Source organism: Indicator indicator, chromosome 12 (assembly GCF_027791375.1).
Source record: "Indicator indicator isolate 239-I01 chromosome 12, UM_Iind_1.1, whole genome shotgun sequence".
NCBI lineage: Eukaryota > Metazoa > Chordata > Aves > Piciformes > Indicatoridae > Indicator > Indicator indicator.
In genome coordinates this window covers 8,989,491-9,009,679 of record NC_072021.1, presented here as the reverse complement: position 1 = coordinate 9,009,679, position 20,189 = coordinate 8,989,491, and the positions used below count along the sequence as shown (strand labels likewise).

The following is a 20,189-nucleotide window of genomic DNA, read 5'->3' as shown; positions in this document are numbered from 1 at the left end:
GGAAGTTATCATCTACAGCACTGCACTGGAAGTGACTGGACACAAAGCAGATGTGGACAAAGCCACCACACCTCCAGTGCAAAGCTCCACAGCTCTATGTTGAGCTTCAATGCAGAAATTCACTGCAGCAGAGTGGAAGGCAGGAGCTGTACTGGTACAGCACATGCAACTCAGCTGCAGTCATACTCACTTAGGGCAATGACACAAATTCCTGACCCATTCAGCCAGGTCTGCTGGGAGATGCCTCTCCTATTTCTAATTGGAAACCTCTGAGATTTTATTCAAGCTAATCTAAGGCTGCAGTCAGCAGGAGCTTGCCTGTTTAAGGTCTCTTTGACCAGCAAATGCTGGTGATCCCAGCCAGAACAGAAAAGATGAGCACAAAGGAACAACAGAGAGCCCTGGATTTGCTACTGCAACATTTCTGAACTCTGTGGCTGGGCCAAGGATCCAGAAAGCCTCTAGCTTTTTGCTATTGCAGACACATTTGTGTCCTAATCTGAGACAGCACGATCTTTTTTTTTTTTTTTTCCTTTCTTTCTGCTTTGCAGCCATGACAAGCATTTGTTAAAACAGCTCCTTGTACACTGACAGGTGCCAGGAACTCTTCTCCCACCTACTCCACATTTGTGCTAGCACCAAACTGACTCTGTCCGAGCCAGACCTACCCTTCCCAGCTTTAGGGCCTGAGTCCCACAGCTTTATATTCGACTAAGAATTGATGTTACCTCTTTTCAGGCCTTCTTCTTTCACTTGCTTCAAAGGGGAGGGACCAAACTCCTCTTCCACAGGTCGGAACATCCTTTTGACCAGGACACTGCTGCTAGAAAATACACAACAAGGACGGTGTCACAGGCAAACTGTGTTCCCAGGAGGAGAGGAGACTACAGCAGCAGCCACAACTCTCTTTGGACTCTGGCAAAACTCCACTAGCTACTCAAGAGCACCAAACCAGAAACTGCAGGGATATAGCTTTTGATGTCTATCTGAGCTCTCCAGGCCTCTCAGATTGTCCAGACTAACTGGCTCTCAGAGGTGACAGGAAAATATGCTCCAGTGGTGCAGAAACCCCAGAAGGCCCTTAACTGTTTAAAAATTGAAGGAAGAGGGGGTGAGGAGGAAGGAATAGTTAAGTATAGAGCTGAACCCACATTTACACATTGATTCATCTCTTCCTTGGGTTGAAGGAGACAGCCTCAGGAAACACCAGCAATATTTCTAAAAGCTGAGACCTTAGAAGCCAGCCAGTTGAAGAGGAATAACCTGTGGGTCAAACCCAGCCTGAAGGTGCAAGGTGCCCCACCAGGGAAGTTGAGAGCTGGAGGCACTACAGATGCCCCCTCCCCTCAGCATAGCTCTGGCAGCACTCTGTGTCCCCATTTAGTCTTAGAGGAAAGAAGTGAAGCTAATATTCTTGGGGTAATAAACCCCTTTGTTCATCTTGAATTCCAGCTTAAGAGCATCAGCTTGGTAAGAGAAACAGAAAGGGCCTCATGTTTTCAGCCCATGGCAGCTGCAGGTGCCCAGCCATAGGCCACATCTGCAGGCTTACCTGAGTGCAGTTTGGCTTACTCCAGACTTTCAGATTTGAGAGTTCTGACTTGGGATTGAAGCAATTTAAGAAAGCATGGGGCACACACACATGACAGTCAGTCCTGGCTGAACTCCATCCATGTGTGCTGCAGCCCTTATTTCATCATATTTCTGCAATCCTTCCAGTCCCTCCCAAGCTCCAGAGGCATGGTCCCATGTCCAGCCTTCCCCCTTCCCACGATCTCCCATTCTCTTTCTGCCTTTCTCTTCTGGTGCTTGGATATTTTCTCTGTGCCTCCTGCACACACCTGTGCTGCTAACAGCTTCTCAGGAATGCAAGGAAGTTCAGTGCTCTAGGAAAAAATCCCTGCTTTCTAAATTATTTGAGGACCCTGATACCTGTAAAGGGGACTCTATTATTATCCTTACACTGAAGTTTATGGCTCTTTAAACTACTTTACTTGGAAATGTCATTAAAAAATAGATAGAAAAATCAGCCAGTTGACATGAAGGAAAACAAAGTCACCATACAGAGAACCTCCCCTGCCAGTTCCACATATTGATCACCTACCGTTAGTGACAGGAAAACAGGAGAGAAAGGGGAGGAAGGGGATCAGTTTTAGCTGACTTTGAATTTCATGTCTGCTTTCTATGAGCTTGAACTGCTAACTGCAAAGCTTGTGAAATAATAAAAGCCTTACCCTTCTCTCTCATCATCTGTATTGTAGTAAACCTAGAAGAGTGGAAAAAAAAACAGTTATTCCCAAAACTCAAACACCTGCTTAACAGAATTACTTCAAAAGAGAGAAAAGACAAAGAGTAGATATTGCAGTTTTTCATCTGTTAGAAATCCTTTTCCTTCCACAAACCACAAGCATCCTTGGGGCTAACTGTGACCTGGAAGAAGTCTGGCTTAGAGAAACTGCTGCTGAATATCCTCCAGAGGAAATACATCAAAGCCTTTGGACAGACGTGGCCCTCTCCTCTGGTTTGTATCATTGACCAATTATTTTGCAGTCCTCTAAATCGGATCAGTACTCATGTAAATTACTCCTAATGTGCTTTAAGCCATGACACTCACAAGCTTTCTTAGGTATTTAATGCTGTATGAAAATCTAATTAAACTATAAAGACCAACATTAAACTTCAGGCCTAATGGAGATACAATTGCTGATGGTGCAGCTGAGCTGTTCTGCACAGGCTGTGGACAGAAGCTCAAGCCCAGACCATTGCTTTGTGTAAATGCAACAAAAACAGCTCACAGTTACTGGGATTGAATTTATAACTGCAGCAAACACAACTGACAGCAGCAGAGGCGGTATAAAAGCACAGTATGCTGTCAAAGGCTTTTCAAAACAGTCAGCCTCACAAGGTGCCTGCCAGCTCATCACCAAGCATCCAGCATTCCAGCTGTGAGGCACTGTGCAAGCATGGGACAAGAGCAGGGCAGTGGAGCCCTCTGCTCTGCTGGGGAAGAGCAAGGAGTCTTGGGCAGCTTTCCAGCAGTTGTGGTGGGAAGGCTCAGAGCACAACTCTCACTGGGGCTCTTCACTTCTGGACCTGCACAAGGAAAACAGCTCAGAGGTGTGTGTGTGCAAAGCTGTGACTCAAGTGAATGACCAGTGTGTCGGTGTGAGCTGAAATTCCCCCCCCACCGACAATAACCAGGCTAGCTCAGTCTGGAAGCAAATGAAAAGCTGTATTTACAAGCAGAGTCTAAAATCTACCATGAAATGCAATGAATATGTACAAATATACAAAATTCACAACATTCACAAATATATACAATCAACAGAAAAGCACAACCGATCTCCCTTTGCTTCCCCCCAAGGGGACCCTCCCAAAGGGACCTCTCTCTCTCCCCCCTGGACAGAGAAGCAGAGTTAGTTAAGCAGAAAGTTGTTAACTTAGCTGCCAAGGTCAGTACGTGTTATCTTCAGCCAGAAGAGAAGAAGAAACAGCAGCCAGACAGCCCAGCAACTGCCCCCGCTGCCGAACGCAGAATGTGCAGAGTGCCTACTTTGTTTTGGGTAATAGTTCTTAAACATTTCTATCTATCCAATGGAAGTGTTTAGAATAATCGTTATTTTGCTTTCTTACACCCAATAGTAACTTATTTACTTTTAATTTAATTTAATTTAATTTTCACTTTCTCTGTTCTGAACTTTGCAAGGAAAAATTAAAAAGACAGTTTCAAACCATCACAACCAGGACCTGAAAGTAGCCACACTTCACAATGTGACATTAGAAACCAATGAATTGTGGTCATCATAAATCAGTCTTAAGGAATACACAGATTGCTCAGGACAGCAACAATGCCTACACTGCAGCCTACAGAAGCAGCAAACAACCGGCTGAACATTGCCCAGGGGAGCTTCCAGGTATTTCAGAAACTTACTTAGAGTTATACATGCTAAGGAATGCTTCCACCCTCTCCTGCTTTCAGACAAATCCACCTTCTGGTTTGAAAGCCAGAAGGACAGAAGGCACCCAGCACTGCTATGTGAGTGGGTGTCATTCCAATTTTGGAGAGTCAGTGGCAGCTGTGGTTGCAGTGTCTGCACTTTGTGCCTTGCTCTACCACAGCTCTCACTGCTTTAAGATAAATGCTAAGCCCAACACTCTGTCCTTTAACCTTCATTATTTTAATACTTTGCAGCAAGATCCACATCAAATACCTTCAGCCACTATTTGTCCTTTTAAACACCAGAATAAAGGTCTCCTTATACTCCTGGAGATGTGAATAACTAACAGGTTCATGTTAAAAAATTTGTCAGAGTTGACTCTCCAGCTCAGGTTTACAATCCCCCACCAAGCAATAAAGAGAGCTACTCTGAAGAGTCAAGGCTGCAATGCAAAGCCTTCCTCACAGCTCCTGGTGATAGTGACTGACCACACTGAACGGTGTGGAGTGAAAATACTTTCTTCCAAGGAATTCCCAGATCTTGAGGTGATGCTAACAGAAAACAGGTGGTGCAGTTTGAGTCTACTATTGACCTGGATCTTTGCTCTTGGTTGTGAGGGAGGGGGATCTCCACCACGAGGTGGCTCTTCATCTCAGACAGCCAAACAGTGCTCAGAGCCAGACCTCTGTGCGCACTCACAGACCAACCTTCTGCTTCAAAAGTCTCTTGGCTATTCATTCCATTCTTTATTCCAAACAAAGGATGACAAAAGCATAAGGAACACAAACTAGTCCATTGGTACTGGAGCATAAACTCCTTTCCTTGCATCCAGAACTTGGGAGGACACCTGTCTCTTCCAAGGGTGTGTTTTAAGTGACTCACCAAGAGCTGCATTTATCAAGAGCTGAAACAAACACCCCCCAAGAACAATGATCTACTTTCCTACAATCTCCTCAGAACACAGCAGCTGGGTGGCAGGTGAGCACCAGCTCCTCTCACTCTCATTTCCTACCTGCCCAGTCCGTTGCAGGTTTCCAAAGTGAACGTCTGGTATGAAGAGCACTGGCTGGGAGTCCAGGTCAGCCATGGTTTTGAAGAAGGTGATATCACTCTTTTTTTGCAGAGGGAGTGCACTCAACTTCCCTTCAGCTGTGAGGAGGATCACACAGTAGCATGGTTAGGAGGAGGCAAGTCAGGCAGGACTCAGCCCCAGCCAGAAAGGCCACTCTTACTCACAGTTGTTACACGAGGCTTGGGATGCCTGCCCTTTGCCTTTCTTCCTGTTCTGCTTCCTCTCTTCATCTCGGATTTTCCTTTCTGCTCCCTGATGCAAAAGAGACAACCCACAGATATTATCCAAAGAGGAACCACTGGGAACATCACACCCTGGAATGCCTGGAACTACAGCAATGGATACATGAGCAATGCTAAAAGTGATTATACTATCATGGACAAATCTGTTCAGATCATTGGGAATGTGCCAGCTTCACATCCATCACCTGTGCCTGAAACTCAGGCTGGCACATCCAGCAGCCCCCAGGGCTGGAGACAGCAAGAAGAATATATCCACACGCTCCTGGGAGGAGCTGGGATGGACATGTCAGGCAGTGTGCAGTCTGCAGCATGGCTGATGCCATCACAGCTTACACAAAGGACACCCCGAGCCCAGCACATCTGTGACCAACAGGGTGCTGTGCATGCATGGAGAAAACAGAAACTGGAGAGTGATGGAGCACTGCCCTGCTGGGCCCCAGCAACTTCTGGGAACTTGCAGGCTTCTGTTATGTAAATACACTCTCGAGTTTAGAAAATCAAACTTGCTATTGACATAAAAAGCAGCAACACCTCCTTTGAAGTTCTCCTAATTTACTCTATAAATATGAACAGTCATGCTGGGAAGGGTATTGAGAATCCATATGCTGTCAGACAGCCAGCATGCAAAACTAAAGATCTTTTCCAAATTAAAATTAGAAGTTTCTTTAAAAGAAAGAGGGGAGGGGGAGGAAGGTAAAGAAAGCCAAAAATATCCACACAAGATGGCAACATTCACATGAGCCAATGAAGTAAGCTGGAAAAGAATGCAAGGAAAGATGTGCAGGCTGTGATCTATCAATAGATTTGCACAAACTGAAAGAGGTGGAGGAAGGTGTCCCACAGAAGACATTGCCTCCAGGCCCGGGTCCCAATCCAGTTGTCACCACCTCAACCACAGAGGCCATGGGGTTCAGTGGTGTCCCTCTCCGAGCAGTTCTAGGGCTACATTTGTATCTTTAGAGGCCATCTGCTCTGTGGCAGAAAGGAGCCACCTGGTGCACAGCCTCTGTCCTGCAGAAGGCACGTCCCTGAGAGCCTCATCCTGCTCTGCCAGGCAGCCACAGCCCTACCTGCTGCTCAGTGCTCCTGCTTTGCTGCCCACAGGTACCAAGACGAGCCACAAAAGCCCAAGTTTCCTCTCAGGGAAGCAGAAAATGAGGAGGATCCAGCCTTTTATACACAATACAGAACAGTTTTGTTGATTTTTCTTTTATATCCTCTGTGTTAACTTGGTAAAGCTTCACCACTTTGTCTTCATTCATTCAAGGCAAGAGACCCTTGGGTGCAGGCAAGCCCTAAGCAGGGCAGCCATTCCCATCCCCCGCTGCTTGTTCATGCCACAGTCACTTCACAAGTGCAGAAACTGCAGTACCCACAGAGCTGCCTACCACTGCTTCTGAGCTAGGAGTACCCCACATGGCACAGTGCAGGCAGCCTATAAAGTTCAGCTGATTCTAAATACTTCTTTTTCCAAGTTTTCAACTCATTTAAGCTTGTCCTGCATTCTACCTCCAGACTAGCAAAGCCCTGATCACCCCCGCAGGAATTCATGTGTACACCTGTTTCTAGTTCAAGGCCAAAGTGTTCTACATGTGGTCCAAGAGGCCCACGGGCTTCAGCCTTCTACTCTCTGAAGCTGAAGATCAGAGTTGCTCAGTACCTTGTGATAATCCATTTCCTCCACGCATTTCCTCCATGCCTTGTGATAATCCATTTCCCTCCCTACTGAGGGGAAGAAGGCAGGAGCTGCAGGTATTGCAAACCACACACAAGTTTTCAGAGGAGGGAGAACAGCATTTACCATGTGAAATGCCTCTGCTTTCTTTCAGCAAAGCTAGCCCCAGAAATAGAAACCCAAAGCCTCAGTTCCTCCACACACAGTGGCTGCAGCATCTCCAGTGGATAACCATAAATAGGCCTGGCAGCAAGTTTCCCTGACAACCTACTTAAGGAATAAAATTATATGGATGATCTGCACTTGATCAAAGACTGCAAGGGAGAATCAGCACTGAGAAGACACGTTGTGCACTCTGGCAGCTGCTTTGAAGGTGCCTACTGGAAAATAATCAGAGACAGCAGACTACAGAAGGAATAGGGAGCAAGGACACAATTATAATCTGTGCAGCCTTTATTCCACACATTCATGTCACAAAGCACACATTGGACATGAGCTGGTGGTGTTCTCTAGTTCATGTATAAATTAACACTAAATGTAAGCAAGTGCCTGAGCAACCACTGCAGCACATACAGCACACACAGTGTGCACCACTGAGCTAAAGGCACTTCTGTTTCTTCAGGGATGCTCTTTCCACAGCAGTTCTGCTGTGTTCTGCTGGAGGACATTACATTATCAGCAAATGCTCTTGCTTAAAAACTGGGCACTTTTACCTGTGATTTAACCAAATTAATATATAAACACATCTACTGGTCCTAGAGAGGAACCATTGCTGCAGAAAACCCATTTGTAAGAACCCTGGCAGGCACAGAAACTTTCTCTTCCCTGTTTCTCACTGAGACGTTTCGGCTCTTAAGGCAGGAGGAGGTTGCTGTGCAGCTCCTCAGATCCAGACAGCTGTCACAAACCAGGCACCTTCCTCCTCAGTGCTCTCTGGCCTGTGGGACTGGGCCTGAGCAGTGCAAGTCACACCTGGCCAGCTGTGCTCTGCTTTCTTCCGCTTTCCTCAGTACTTCTGATTTTGCTAACTGCTTTTCAGAAGCAGGTAGGTGAAGGTTGCCCAGGGAAGTGGTAGAAGCCTCATCCCTGGAGGCTTTTAAGGCCAGGCTGGATGTGGCTCTGAGCAACCTGATCTAGTGAGAGGTGTAGCTGCCCATGGCAGGTGGCCTGGAAGTAGATGATCCTTGAGGTCCCTTCCAACCCTAACAATTCTATGATTCTAAGATGCCTGGTTACTCTGTGTTTGCTGAGCTTTTTAACATCCAGCTGCAGCTTCCAATCTCTGAGTATTTGACATGCAAAGCTACAGCAGGCAGCATGACATTTTGAGTGCAAGAAGACCTCAGTGCACACATTTACAGTCCTTGCTCCACTAGCAAAACTGCCTGCTTAGCTTTCAAGAGCCCCTTGTCAAAACAGCAGCAAAGGAAAAAGCTGACAGAAGGGGAAGGAGCAGCAGCAGAGCCCTGGAATAGCTGAAAGTTAATGCTAGTACTGCCTGGGGCATGGCCTTTTTCTGTTCCCACTGCAAGGCCATAGACTAATCTGGATAAATTTCCAAGTCACTTCAATAGGTGTAGACTCCTCATTTCCTGAACCTTGACTGATCCAGGCATCAGCCCTCCCCAGCAGGGTTGAAGTTGTGGGCTGGCAGCTGTTAAACACAGCTGAAACATGGTCAGCCTCACATCCAAGAACCATCACTGAGGTAACTTTTCTGAGCAGCTGTTTCTGCTCAGCGATGCAGACAGCTGAACAGGAGACTGTCAGACCCTTCAAGGCAGGATCTATTTTTGGTGTAGGGAAACCCATTGCAAAAAAAGCAAATTTTGCAAAAGGAGGAGTGAGCCCAAAAAAGGAAGATACAGCTCCAAAATGGGAATGGCTGATGGGTTTGCAGTTTACCTTTAATAAGAAAATCCTAGCAAGATGAAGCTTCCAAAAGAATGTTTTGCAATCAAGCCAGGAGGTAAAAACCATCAGCTACACCACTGAGAATCAGTGCTTTCCACTGCATCCCAAACAAGAGCTGAGCAGGCCTTCTGAAAGGTACATTTCTCCATCACAGACCTCTCCACAAAGTTTACATGTTACCTCTCCTGGTTGGTAGAGCCAGAAGGGCTCATCAGACCGGCACTTGCATGCCTATGGGCAGTACTGAGCTTCCAAGCAGAGATCTTTGTGCTTTCTAGCACTGTTTTCATACTCCTGTATCATGCCCTACAACACAGTGTCCTTCAACAGTCCAACTGCTGCTCCCAAGTTGAGAAATCAGGGCCAAAAAGGCTGCAAAGCACTAACATGATAATCTGGGATATAGACAGCCCAGCATGGAACACAAGACTGCAGGGAAAAAACAACAGATTTACTTAGGGCAAAAATACAGCACCAATAGAGTGGCTACGAAGGTGCCTCCCCTGGCCGTGGCAGTCGTGCTCTGCACTCACCTTGTCACAGAACACCTTGATCTGGCAGTAGGCTCGGTGGATGGGCTTGTTGCTGCGGTTGTTGTAGCTGTACGTGTCGATCTGAATCATCAGAGGCAGCCCTTTGACTCCTTTCTGTGAGGAGAAGTCCGTGCTCAGGCAGTTCACCGTGATGAAGATCTGTGTGCCAGAGAGATTGCTTTCAAAGGCGCCGCAAACGGTTCTCGGACTTCTGGGAACACGTGGCAGCAGAGGTGAAGGAGAAGCAGGTAGCACTGCCCACCCAGCAAGGGAAAGCCAGCCCACTCCCCCCTGCCAAGGCACACACTGGAACCCAGTCCAGCAAAGCTGCTGCCCTACTGGGCAGAAGGAAACAGAATCACAGAAACATTCAGGTTGGAAAAGACCCTCAGGGTCACCAAGTCCAACCCAGAACCCCACCCTACAAGGTTCATCCCTAAACCATATCCCCAAGCACCACATCCAAACCACCTTTAAACACATACAGGGTTGGCAACTTCACCACCTCCCTGGGCAGCACATTCCAATGTCTGACCACTCTCTCCCTGAAAAAAAATTTTCCTAAAGTCCAGTCTAAACCTACCCAGTCACAACTTGAGGCCATTCCTTCTTCTTCTATCGTTAATTATCTGGGAGAAGAGACCAGCACTAGCCTCTCCACAATGTCCTTTCAGTGTCTCCACAATGTCCTAGCTGTAGACAGCAATGAGGTCTCCCCTGAGCCTCCTCTTCTTCAAACTAACCATCCCCAGCTCCTTCAGTCACTCCGTAAGATTTATTCCCCAGGCCCTTCACCAGCCTCCTTGCCCTCCTCTGCACTCACTCCAGTACAGGTTTAAGGCATGTAGTACCTGATGCTTTGATTTGGACCAGGGGAGTCACATTTGATTGCCCCAAAGTAATGTGCACTGATTCATGCCACAGAGCTCAGAGTGCACGAGCTGGATTCTTTTTGGAGGAGTCAGACCAGATGTGTCCTAGGAGCACACCTCACAGCTGCTCATGGTTGCTCAGTCTGTGGGAACTAACTAAAGATAATCTAAGATAAAACCTCCTAGAATGTCTCCACAGATGTCAGGTCTTTAGCCCTGACTCATTTCACTCTACAAATTGTGCTGTTAACATGCCAAGATCATCATGCAGGGGTCCTTTCCAGATGCCTTTTGGTCTGGCTTGTTCCAGTGGCTCACAGCTCAAATTCAGCGTGGCCAGAGGACGTCCTACCCTATGTTTTATTTCACAAATTCTTTCCACACTCTCATCAGCAGTATCCTTTCCCCCATTCCATCAACAGATACTCCTGATCTTCACTCTAAGGGTCCTTCACTGTCTGTCTTCAATTTCGAAAGTGCCTCTCATTGTCTCTGCAGCTGGGAAGGAGTTTCTCAAACATTTATAAAATGACACCCTACCTCATCTCCAAAGTCCCCTTTGCCATGTTCCATCCACACAACCTGCCAGCACCCTTGGTGCCTGCCTCTGCTTCAGAACCCATCTCCAGCTTCTTCTCTACACCCTCTCATGTCTGTTGATAGCCACAAGTGACCTCCTGCCTTCTGATCTCCATGGTACTTTGAAACAAGGTGTGTCTCCTCTGCCACCTCTTTGTTGTACAGGACCTGGCAGAAGGCATCCCCAGGACTATTCTGATGCAAGGCAAGCATTGTGAACTGAAATGTCACTGATAGGAAACTGACAGATGAAACTGACTTAAATACCAGCTGTTCTTCACACCACTGTGGGGATTTGGGACAGTTAGGTACTGACCTGACTTGGCTTTGCACTTTTGCCCAGTTTAAAAAACAAGCAAACAAACAAACAGCCACACCAACAAAACAAAAAACAACTCAAACAAACAAACCCCAAACACAACAGCAGCATAAGCACCCCTCAAAGAGAACTGTGAACTGAGGAGAAGGACAGACAAACTGCTTGTGTGTATTCCTTAAAGCAGGTGTCAAACCTGCCCCCACAGCACCAGCAGGCTCAGCAAGACACCTGGGGGGCATCTCTCCAACAGACCCCATGCACACCTTGACAGGCAGAGGAGGCACCAACAGGACCCTGGGGAACAGAGGGAGAGCATGAAGGAACCTCTCCCCAGGCCGTAACCAGGGGAAAAACAACCAAAGCAAAGAGCCAAGTAACCCCAACTGCAGCATTCTGATCAGAGGAGCAGCAGAAAAGAAAGGTGTCTGGGGGCTGCTGTGGGGATACCTCACCCTAAGGGCAGCAGGTAAGGTTACAGGCAGGTTTGTACATGAGGACACATCAGCCTAAGGCAGAGGATGATGTTACAGTTGGGTTTACACAGGGCAGAGGGTGACATTACAGCTGGGTTTGTACAGGGCAGAAGGTGACAATACAGTTGGGTTTGCACAGGGCAGAAGGTGACAATGCAGTTGGGTTTGCACAGGGCAGAAGGTGACAATGCAGTTGGGTTTGTACAGGGTAGAAGGTGACAATGCAGTTGGGTTTGTACAGAGGAGAAGGTGACAATGCAGTTGGGTTTGTACAGGGCAGAAGGTGACAATGCAGTTGGGTTTGTACAGAGGAGAAGGTGACAATGCAGTTGGGTTTGTACAGAGGAGAAGGTGACAATACAGTTGGGTTTGTACAGGGCAGAAGGTGACAATACAGTTGGGTTTGTACAGAGGAGAAGGTGACAATGCAGTTGGGTTTGTACAGAGGAGAAGGTGACAATACAGTTGGGTTTGTACAGGGCAGAAGGTGACAATACAGTTGGGTTTGTACAGAGGAGAAGGTGACAATGCAGTTGGGTTTGTACAGAGGAGAAGGTGACAATACAGTTGGGTTTGTACAGGCAGAAGGTGACAATGCAGTTGGGTTTGTACAGAGGAGAAGGTGACAATGCAGTTGGGTTTGTACAGAGGAGAAGGTGACAATACAGTTGGGTTTGTACAGAGGAGAAGGTGACAATGCAGTTGGGTTTGTACAGGGCAGAAGGTGACAATACAGTTGGGTTTGTACAGAGGAGAAGGTGACAATGCAGTTGGGTTTGTACAGGGCAGAAGGTGACAATGCAGTTGGGTTTGTACAGGCAGAAGGTGACAATACAGTTGGGTTTGTACAGAGGAGAAGGTGACAATGCAGTTGGGTTTGTACAGGGCAGAAGGTGACAATACAGTTGGGTTTGTACAGGGCAGAAGGTGACAATACAGTTGGGTTTGTACAGGGTAGAAGGTGACAATAGAGTTGGGTTTGTACATAGGAGAAGGTGACAATGCAGTTGGGTTTGTACAGGCAGAAGGTGACAATAGAGTTGGGTTTGTACAGAGGAGAAGGTGACAATGCAGTTGGGTTTGTACAGAGGAGAAGGTGACAATGCAGTTGGGTTTCTACAGAGGAGAAGGTGACAATACAGTTGGGTTTGTACAGACAAGAAGGTGACAATACAGCTGGGTTTGTACAGGGCAGAAGGTGACAATACAGTTGGGTTTGTACAGGGTAGAAGATGACAATACAGTTGGGTTTGTACTGAGGAGAAGGTGACAATACAGCTGGGTTTGTACAGAGGAGAAGGTGACAATGCAGTTGGGTTTGTACAGGGCAGAAGGTGAAAATGCAGTTGGGTTTGTACAGAGGAGAAGGTGACAATACAGTTGGGTTTTTACAGGGTAGAAGGTGACAATACAGTTGGGTTTGTACAGAGGAGAAGGTGACAATGCACTTGGGTTTGTACAGAGGAGAAGGTGACAATGCAGTTGGGTTTGTACAGGGCAGAAGGTGACAATGCAGTTGGGTTTGTACAGAGGAGAAGGTGACAATGCAGTTGGGTTTGTACAGGCAGAAGGTGACAATACAGTTGGGTTTGTACAGACAGGAAGGTGACAATACAGCTGGGTTTGTACAGGGCAGAAGGTGACAATACAGTTGGGTTTGTACATAGGAGAAGGTGACAATGCAGTTGGGTTTGTACAGAGGAGAAGGTGACAATGCACTTGGGTTTGTACAGGGCAGAAGGTGACAATACAGTTGGGTTTGTACAGAGGAGAAGGTGACAATGCAGTTGGGTTTGTACAGGCAGAAGGTGACAATACAGTTGGGTTTGTACAGGGCAGAAGGTGACAATGCAGTTGGGTTTGTACAGGGCAGAATGTGACAATACAGTTGGGTTTGTACAGGGCAGAAGGTGACAATACAGTTGGGTTTGTACAGGGCAGAAGGTGACAATACAGTTGGGTTTGTACAGAGGAGAAGGTGACAATACAGTTGGGTTTGTACAGGGTAGAAGGTGACAATACAGTTGGGTTTGTACAGAGGGGAAGGTGAAAATGCAGTTGGGTTGGGTTTGTACAGGCAGAAGGTGACAATACAGTTGGGTTTGTACTGAGGAGAAGGTGACAATGCAGTTGGGTTTGTACAGGGCAGAATGTGACAATGCAGTTGGGTTTGTACAGGACATAAGGTGACAATGCAGTTGGGTTTGTACAGAGGAGAAGGTGACAATGCAGTTGGGTTTGTACAGGGCAGAAGGTGACAATGCAGTTGGGTTTGTACAGGGTAGAAGGTGACAATGCAGTTGGGTTTGTACAGGGCAGAAGGTGACAATACAGCTGGGTTTGTACAGAGGAGAAGGTGACAATGCAGTTGGGTTTGTACAGAGGAGAAGGTGACAATGCAGTTGGGTTTGTACAGAGGAGAAGGTGACAATGCAGTTGGGTTTGTACAGAGGAGAAGGTGACAATACAGTTGGGTTTGTACAGAGGAGAAGGTGACAATGCAGTTCGGTTTGTACAGACGAGAAGGTGAAAATGCAGTTGGGTTTGTACAGAGGAGAAGGTGACAATGCAGTTGGGTTTGTACAGAGGAGAAGGTGACAATACAGTTGGGTTTGTACAGGGCAGAAGGTGACAATGCAGTTCGGTTTGTACAGGGCAGAAGGTGACAATGCAGTTGGGTTTGTACAGAGGAGAAGGTGACAATACAGTGGGTTTGTACAGAGGAGAAGGTGACAATGCAGTTGGGTTTGTACAGGGCAGAAGGTGACAATACAGTTGGGTTTGTACAGGGTAGAAGGTGACAATAGAGTTGGGTTTGTACAGAGGAGAAGGTGACAATGCAGTTGGGTTTGTACAGGGCAGAAGGTGACAATGCAGTTGGGTTTGTACAGAGGAGAAGGTGACAATGCACTTGGGTTTGTACAGAGGAGAAGGTGACAATGCAGTTGGGTTTGTACAGAGGAGAAGGTGACAATGCACTTGGGTTTGTACAGAGGAGAAGGTGACAATGCAGTTGGGTTTGTACAGGGCAGAAGGTGACAATACAGTTCAGTTTGTACAGGGCAGAAGGTGACAATGCAGTTGGGTTTGTACAGAGGAGAAGGTGACAATACAGTCGGGTTTGTACAGAGGAGAAGGTGACAATGCAGTTGGGTTTGTACAGGGCAGAAGGTGACAATACAGTTGGGTTTGTACAGGGTAGAAGGTGACAATAGAGTTGGGTTTGTACATAGGAGAAGGTGACAATGCAGTTGGGTTTGTACAGGGCAGAAGGTGACAATGCAGTTGGGTTTGTACAGAGGAGAAGGTGACAATGCAGTTGGGTTTCTACAGAGGAGAAGGTGACAATACAGTTGGGTTTGTACAGACAAGAAGGTGACAATACAGCTGGGTTTGTACAGGGCAGAAGGTGACAATACAGTTGGGTTTGTACAGGGTAGAAGATGACAATACAGTTGGGTTTGTACAGAGGAGAAGGTGACAATACAGCTGGGTTTGTACAGAGGAGAAGGTGACAATGCAGGTGGGTTTGTACAGAGGAGAAGGTGACAATGCAGTTGGGTTTGTACAGAGGAGAAGGTGACAATACAGTTGGGTTTTTACAGGGTAGAAGCTGACAATACAGTTGGGTTTCTACAGAGGAGAAGGTGACAATGCACTTGGGTTTGTACAGAGGAGAAGGTGACAATGCAGTTGGGTTTGTACAGGGCAGAAGGTGACAATGCAGTTGGGTTTGTACAGAGGAGAAGGTGACAATGCAGTTGGGTTTGTACAGGCAGAAGGTGACAATACAGTTGGGTTTGTACAGAGGAGAAGGTGACAATGCAGTTGGGTTTGTACAGAGGAGAAGGTGACAATACAGTTGGGTTTGTACAGACAGGAAGGTGACAATACAGCTGGGTTTGTACAGGGCAGAAGGTGACAATACAGTTGGGTTTGTACAGGGTAGAAGGTGACAATACAGTTGGGTTTGTACAGAGGAGAAGGTGAAAATGCAGTTGGGTTGGTTTTGTACAGGCAGAAGGTGACAATACAGTTGGGTTTGTACATAGGAGAAGGTGACAATGCAGTTGGGTTTGTACAGAGGAGAAGGTGACAATGCACTTGGGTTTGTACAGGGCAGAAGGTGACAATACAGTTGGGTTTGTACAGAGGAGAAGGTGACAATGCAGTTGGGTTTGTACAGGGCAGAAGGTGACAATACAGTTGGGTTTGTACAGGGCAGAAGGTGACAATACAGTTGGGTTTGTACAGGGTAGAAGGTGACAATACAGTTGGGTTTGTACAGAGGGGAAGGTGAAAATGCAGTTGGGTTGGGTTTGTACAGGCAGAAGGTGACAATACAGTTGGGTTTGTACAGAGGAGAAGGTGACAATGCAGTTCGGTTTGTACATAGGAGAAGGTGACAATGCAGTTGGGTTTGTACAGAGGAGAAGGTGACAATGCAGTTGGGTTTGTACAGGGCAGAATGTGACAATGCAGTTGGGTTTGTACAGGACATAAGGTGACAATGCAGTTGGGTTTGTACAGAGGAGAAGGTGACAATGCAGTTGGGTTTGTACAGGGCAGAAGGTGACAATGCAGTTGGGTTTGTACAGGGTAGAAGGTGACAATACAGCTGGGTTTGTACAGAGGAGAAGGTGACAATGCAGTTGGGTTTGTACAGGGCAGAAGGTGACAATACAGCTGGGTTTGTACAGAGGAGAAGGTGACAATGCAGTTGGGTTTGTACAGAGGAGAAGGTGACAATGCAGTTGGGTTTGTACAGAGGAGAAGGTGACAATGCAGTTGGGTTTGTACAGAGGAGAAGGTGACAATGCAGTTGGGTTTGTACAGAGGAGAAGGTGACAATACAGTTGGGTTTTTACAGGGTAGAAGCTGACAATACAGTTGGGTTTGTACAGGGCAGAAGGTGACAATACAGTTCAGTTTGTACAGGGCAGAAGGTGACAATGCAGTTGGGTTTGTACAGAGGAGAAGGTGACAATGCAGTTGGGTTTGTACAGGGCAGAAGGTGACAATACAGTTGGGTTTGTACAGAGGAGAAGGTGACAATGCAGTTGGGTTTGTACAGGCAGAAGGTGACAATACAGTTGGGTTTGTACAGAGGAGAAGGTGACAATGCAGTTGGGTTTGTACAGGGCAGAAGGTGACAATACAGTTGGGTTTGTACAGAGGAGAAGGTGACAATGCAGTTGGGTTTGTACAGAGGAGAAGGTGACAATGCAGTTGGGTTTGTACAGGCAGAAGGTGACAATGCAGTTGGGTTTGTACAGGGCAGAAGGTGACAATGCAGTTGGGTTTGTACAGAGGAGAAGGTGACAATGCAGTTGGGTTTGTACAGGGCAGAAGGTGACAATACAGCTGGGTTTGTACAGAGGAGAAGGTGACAATGCAGTTGGGTTTGTACAGAGGAGAAGGTGACAATGCAGTTGGGTTTGTACAGGGCAGAAGGCGACAATACAGTTGGGTTTGTACAGAGGAGAAGGTGACAATGCAGTTGGGTTTGTACAGGGCAGAAGGCGACAATACAGTTGGGTTTGTACAGAGGAGAAGGTGACAATGCAGTTGGGTTTGTACAGGGCAGAAGGTGACAATACAGCTGGGTTTGTACAGAGGAGAAGGTGACAATGCAGTTGGGTTTGTACAGAGGAGAAGGTGACAATGCAGTTGGGTTTGTACAGGGCAGAAGGCGACAATACAGTTGGGTTTGTACAGAGGAGAAGGTGACAATGCAGTTGGGTTTGTACAGGGCAGAAGGTGACAATACAGCTGGGTTTGTACAGAGGAGAAGGTGACAATGCAGTTGGGTTTGTACAGAGGAGAAGGTGACAATGCAGTTGCGTTTGTACAGGCAGAAGGTGACAATACAGTTGGGTTTGTACAGACGAGAAGGTGACAATACAGTTGGGTTTGTACAGAGGAGAAGGTGAAAATGCAGTTGGGTTTGTACAGAGGAGAAGGTGAAAATGCAGTTGGGTTTGTACAGAGGAGAAGGTGACAATGCAGTTGGGTTTGTACAGAGGGGAAGGTGAAAATGCAGTTGGGTTGGGTTTGTACAGGCAGAAGGTGACAATACAGTTGGGTTTGTACTGAGGAGAAGGTGACAATGCAGTTGGGTTTGTACAGAGGAGAAGGTGACAATGCAGTTGGGTTTGTACTGAGGAGAAGGTGACAACGCAGTTGGGTTTGTACAGAGGAGAAGGTGACAATACAGTTGGGTTTGTACAGGCAGAAGGTGACAATGTAGTTGGGTTTGTACAGTGGAGAAGGTGACAATACAGTTGGGTTTGTACAGGCAGAAGGTGACAATGCAGTTGGGTTTGTACAGAGGAGAAGGTGACAATGCAGTTGGGTTTGTACAGGCAGAAGGTGACAATACAGTTGGGTTTGTACAGGGTAGAAGGTGACAATACAGTTGGGTTTGTACAGAGGAGAAGGTGACAATGCAATTGGGTTTGTACAGGCAGAAGGTGACAATACAGTTGGGTTTGTACAGACGAGCAGGTGACAATACAGTTGGGTTTGTACTGAGGAGAAGGTGAAAATGCAGTTGGGTTTGTACAGAGGAGAAGGTGACAATACAGTTGGGTTTGTACAGGGCAGAAGGTGACAATACAGTTGGGTTTGTACAGAGGAGGTGACAATGCAGTTGGGTTTGTACAGAGGAGAAGGTGACAATGCAGTTGGGTTTGTACAGGCAGAAGGTGACAATACAGTTGGGTTTGTACAGAGGAGAAGGTGACAATGCAGTTGGGTTTGTACAGAGGAGAAGGTGACAATACAGTTGGGTTTGTACAGGGTAGAAGGTGACAATACAGCTGGGTTTGTACAGAGGAGAAGGTGAAAATGCAGTTGGGTTTGTACAGGGCAGAAGGTGACAATACAGTTGGGTTTGTACAGAGGAGAAGGTGAAAATGCAGTTGGGTTTGTACAGGGCAGAAGGTGACAATACAGTTGGGTTTGTACAGAGGAGAAGGTGACAATGCAGTTGGGTTTGTACAGGGCAGAAGGTGACAATACAGTTGGGTTTGTACAGAGGAGAAGGTGACAATGCAGTTGGGTTTGTACAGGGCAGAAGGTGACAATACAGTTGGGTTTGTACAGAGGAGAAGGTGACAATGCAGTTGGGTTTTCAGATGGAGCCAGAGTAGCTCCTCTGCCTGCCTGAGCTCATGGCCCCTGTGTAGCCCTGCACTTATTGTATCATGGAGCTGCACTGACAAATTAAATGGTTGAACTTTAACTGCAGGCAGAGGAGGGAGGTGGGGAAGGGCCCTAGGTGAAACTCTGATTTGGAAGCTGAGAGTGTTATTTCTGTTTTAAATTACAGCTTGGCCTCCTGCAGCTCCAAAGGTAAGTGTGGATCAGGGGACACATACCCCCTGAGCATGGCAGTCTGCATTTTCATTTGCCTTCAGACTGCTCTGCAATGTTAGGGGAATGCTTTTCAGTGTGTGCATGCAGCACTGGAAGGAGGTCTGGCATAAACTAGGATCTGCTCTTGCTGTATTTTATCCCATACATCTGCAGAGGGATTTTCCAAACTGTACATCAGAGCAAGAGGGGATGTGCACTCTTTGCATCTGCAGTCTATGCAGCTACTTCTCCTGAACACTTGACTGAGAAATGATAAAAGATCTTGTCCCAGCTTTAATCAGCTATATACACTGTGTGCCACCTCTCCTGCTGCCTCCAGGCACAGACCGGAGGAGGACAGACTTTATCATTGCAGGAGACCCCACACAGCAGTAACAGATTATTCAGCATGAATAACGGATTGATGCTCTAAGATTCAGTACCCTTGGTCCTGACACTGTGGTACATCGGGATCTGAGGAGCAATGCACATGAGGTGTGCACCTTGCAGACAGACAGGTGGATTCCAGTGAGCACAGACCATCTGTTTTGGGGCCACTTCCCTGTCTCCACACAATCTCCTGTTAGCTTTACTGGAAGGCACAAGACTGACTATGGATTTGCAAAGAGGGTGTGAGAGGGAAGGGAGGAAGGTGCACATTCTGCCACTTGAGTTGATTTTTAGGGTTTTCTTCCACTGCATGACTGAAGATCTGCTCCAGCTTTAACACTGAGGTGCAAGCAGGCTGCTGTGGTGAGCAGGACCTGGGGAACCATCTGCACAGTTGCCTTCTCTCTGTCCCTGCTCTGACCAGAAACTTCTGCCTCCCGAAAGCAATGGTGGGGGGAATGCACCCTTCTCTGAGCAGCAACAGCCCTCAGCTTTCCCTCCTCTGCAGCTCCTGTCCATAGTGCAAGCACCTTCAACAAGGCAAGGGGCAAATCATGGCCATGGGCAGCCATGGGAAGATGAAGTCCAGCTCTGCCTCTCTTGAAACACACCTGGATTTAAGATCCTTCTTGATCTAGTCTCCTGCACAGCAGAGTTACATGGCTAGAAAATGTAAAGTTGAGTAGCAGTGACAGCAGCAGTAGGAAGCATTGCTTTTGGCACCAGAGCCCTGTCTGCACTTGACTCAGAACCATTTCAGTGGGTGTGACTGGCTGTACCCAAATTCATACAAACTAGTTTTTTTTTCCTGTACAAACTGGAT

At 47.1% G+C, this 20,189-nt stretch overlaps 1 protein-coding gene across 1 annotated transcript in view; it reads right to left on the bottom strand.

Moving 5' to 3' along the window:
- The window catches only part of GRHL2 (grainyhead like transcription factor 2), a 55,920-nt gene that overhangs the window by 11,445 nt on the left and 24,286 nt on the right, over positions 1-20,189 (bottom strand). Inside the window, exons 9-13 of the mRNA XM_054385279.1 lie at positions 9,375-9,533; positions 5,175-5,262; positions 4,951-5,087; positions 2,235-2,266; positions 729-823 (exon numbers count right to left, since the gene is read on the bottom strand). Of these exons, the coding sequence (XP_054241254.1) occupies positions 729-823; positions 2,235-2,266; positions 4,951-5,087; positions 5,175-5,262; positions 9,375-9,533 (511 nt within the window). The remainder of the gene's footprint in view (positions 1-728; positions 824-2,234; positions 2,267-4,950; positions 5,088-5,174; positions 5,263-9,374; positions 9,534-20,189) is intronic.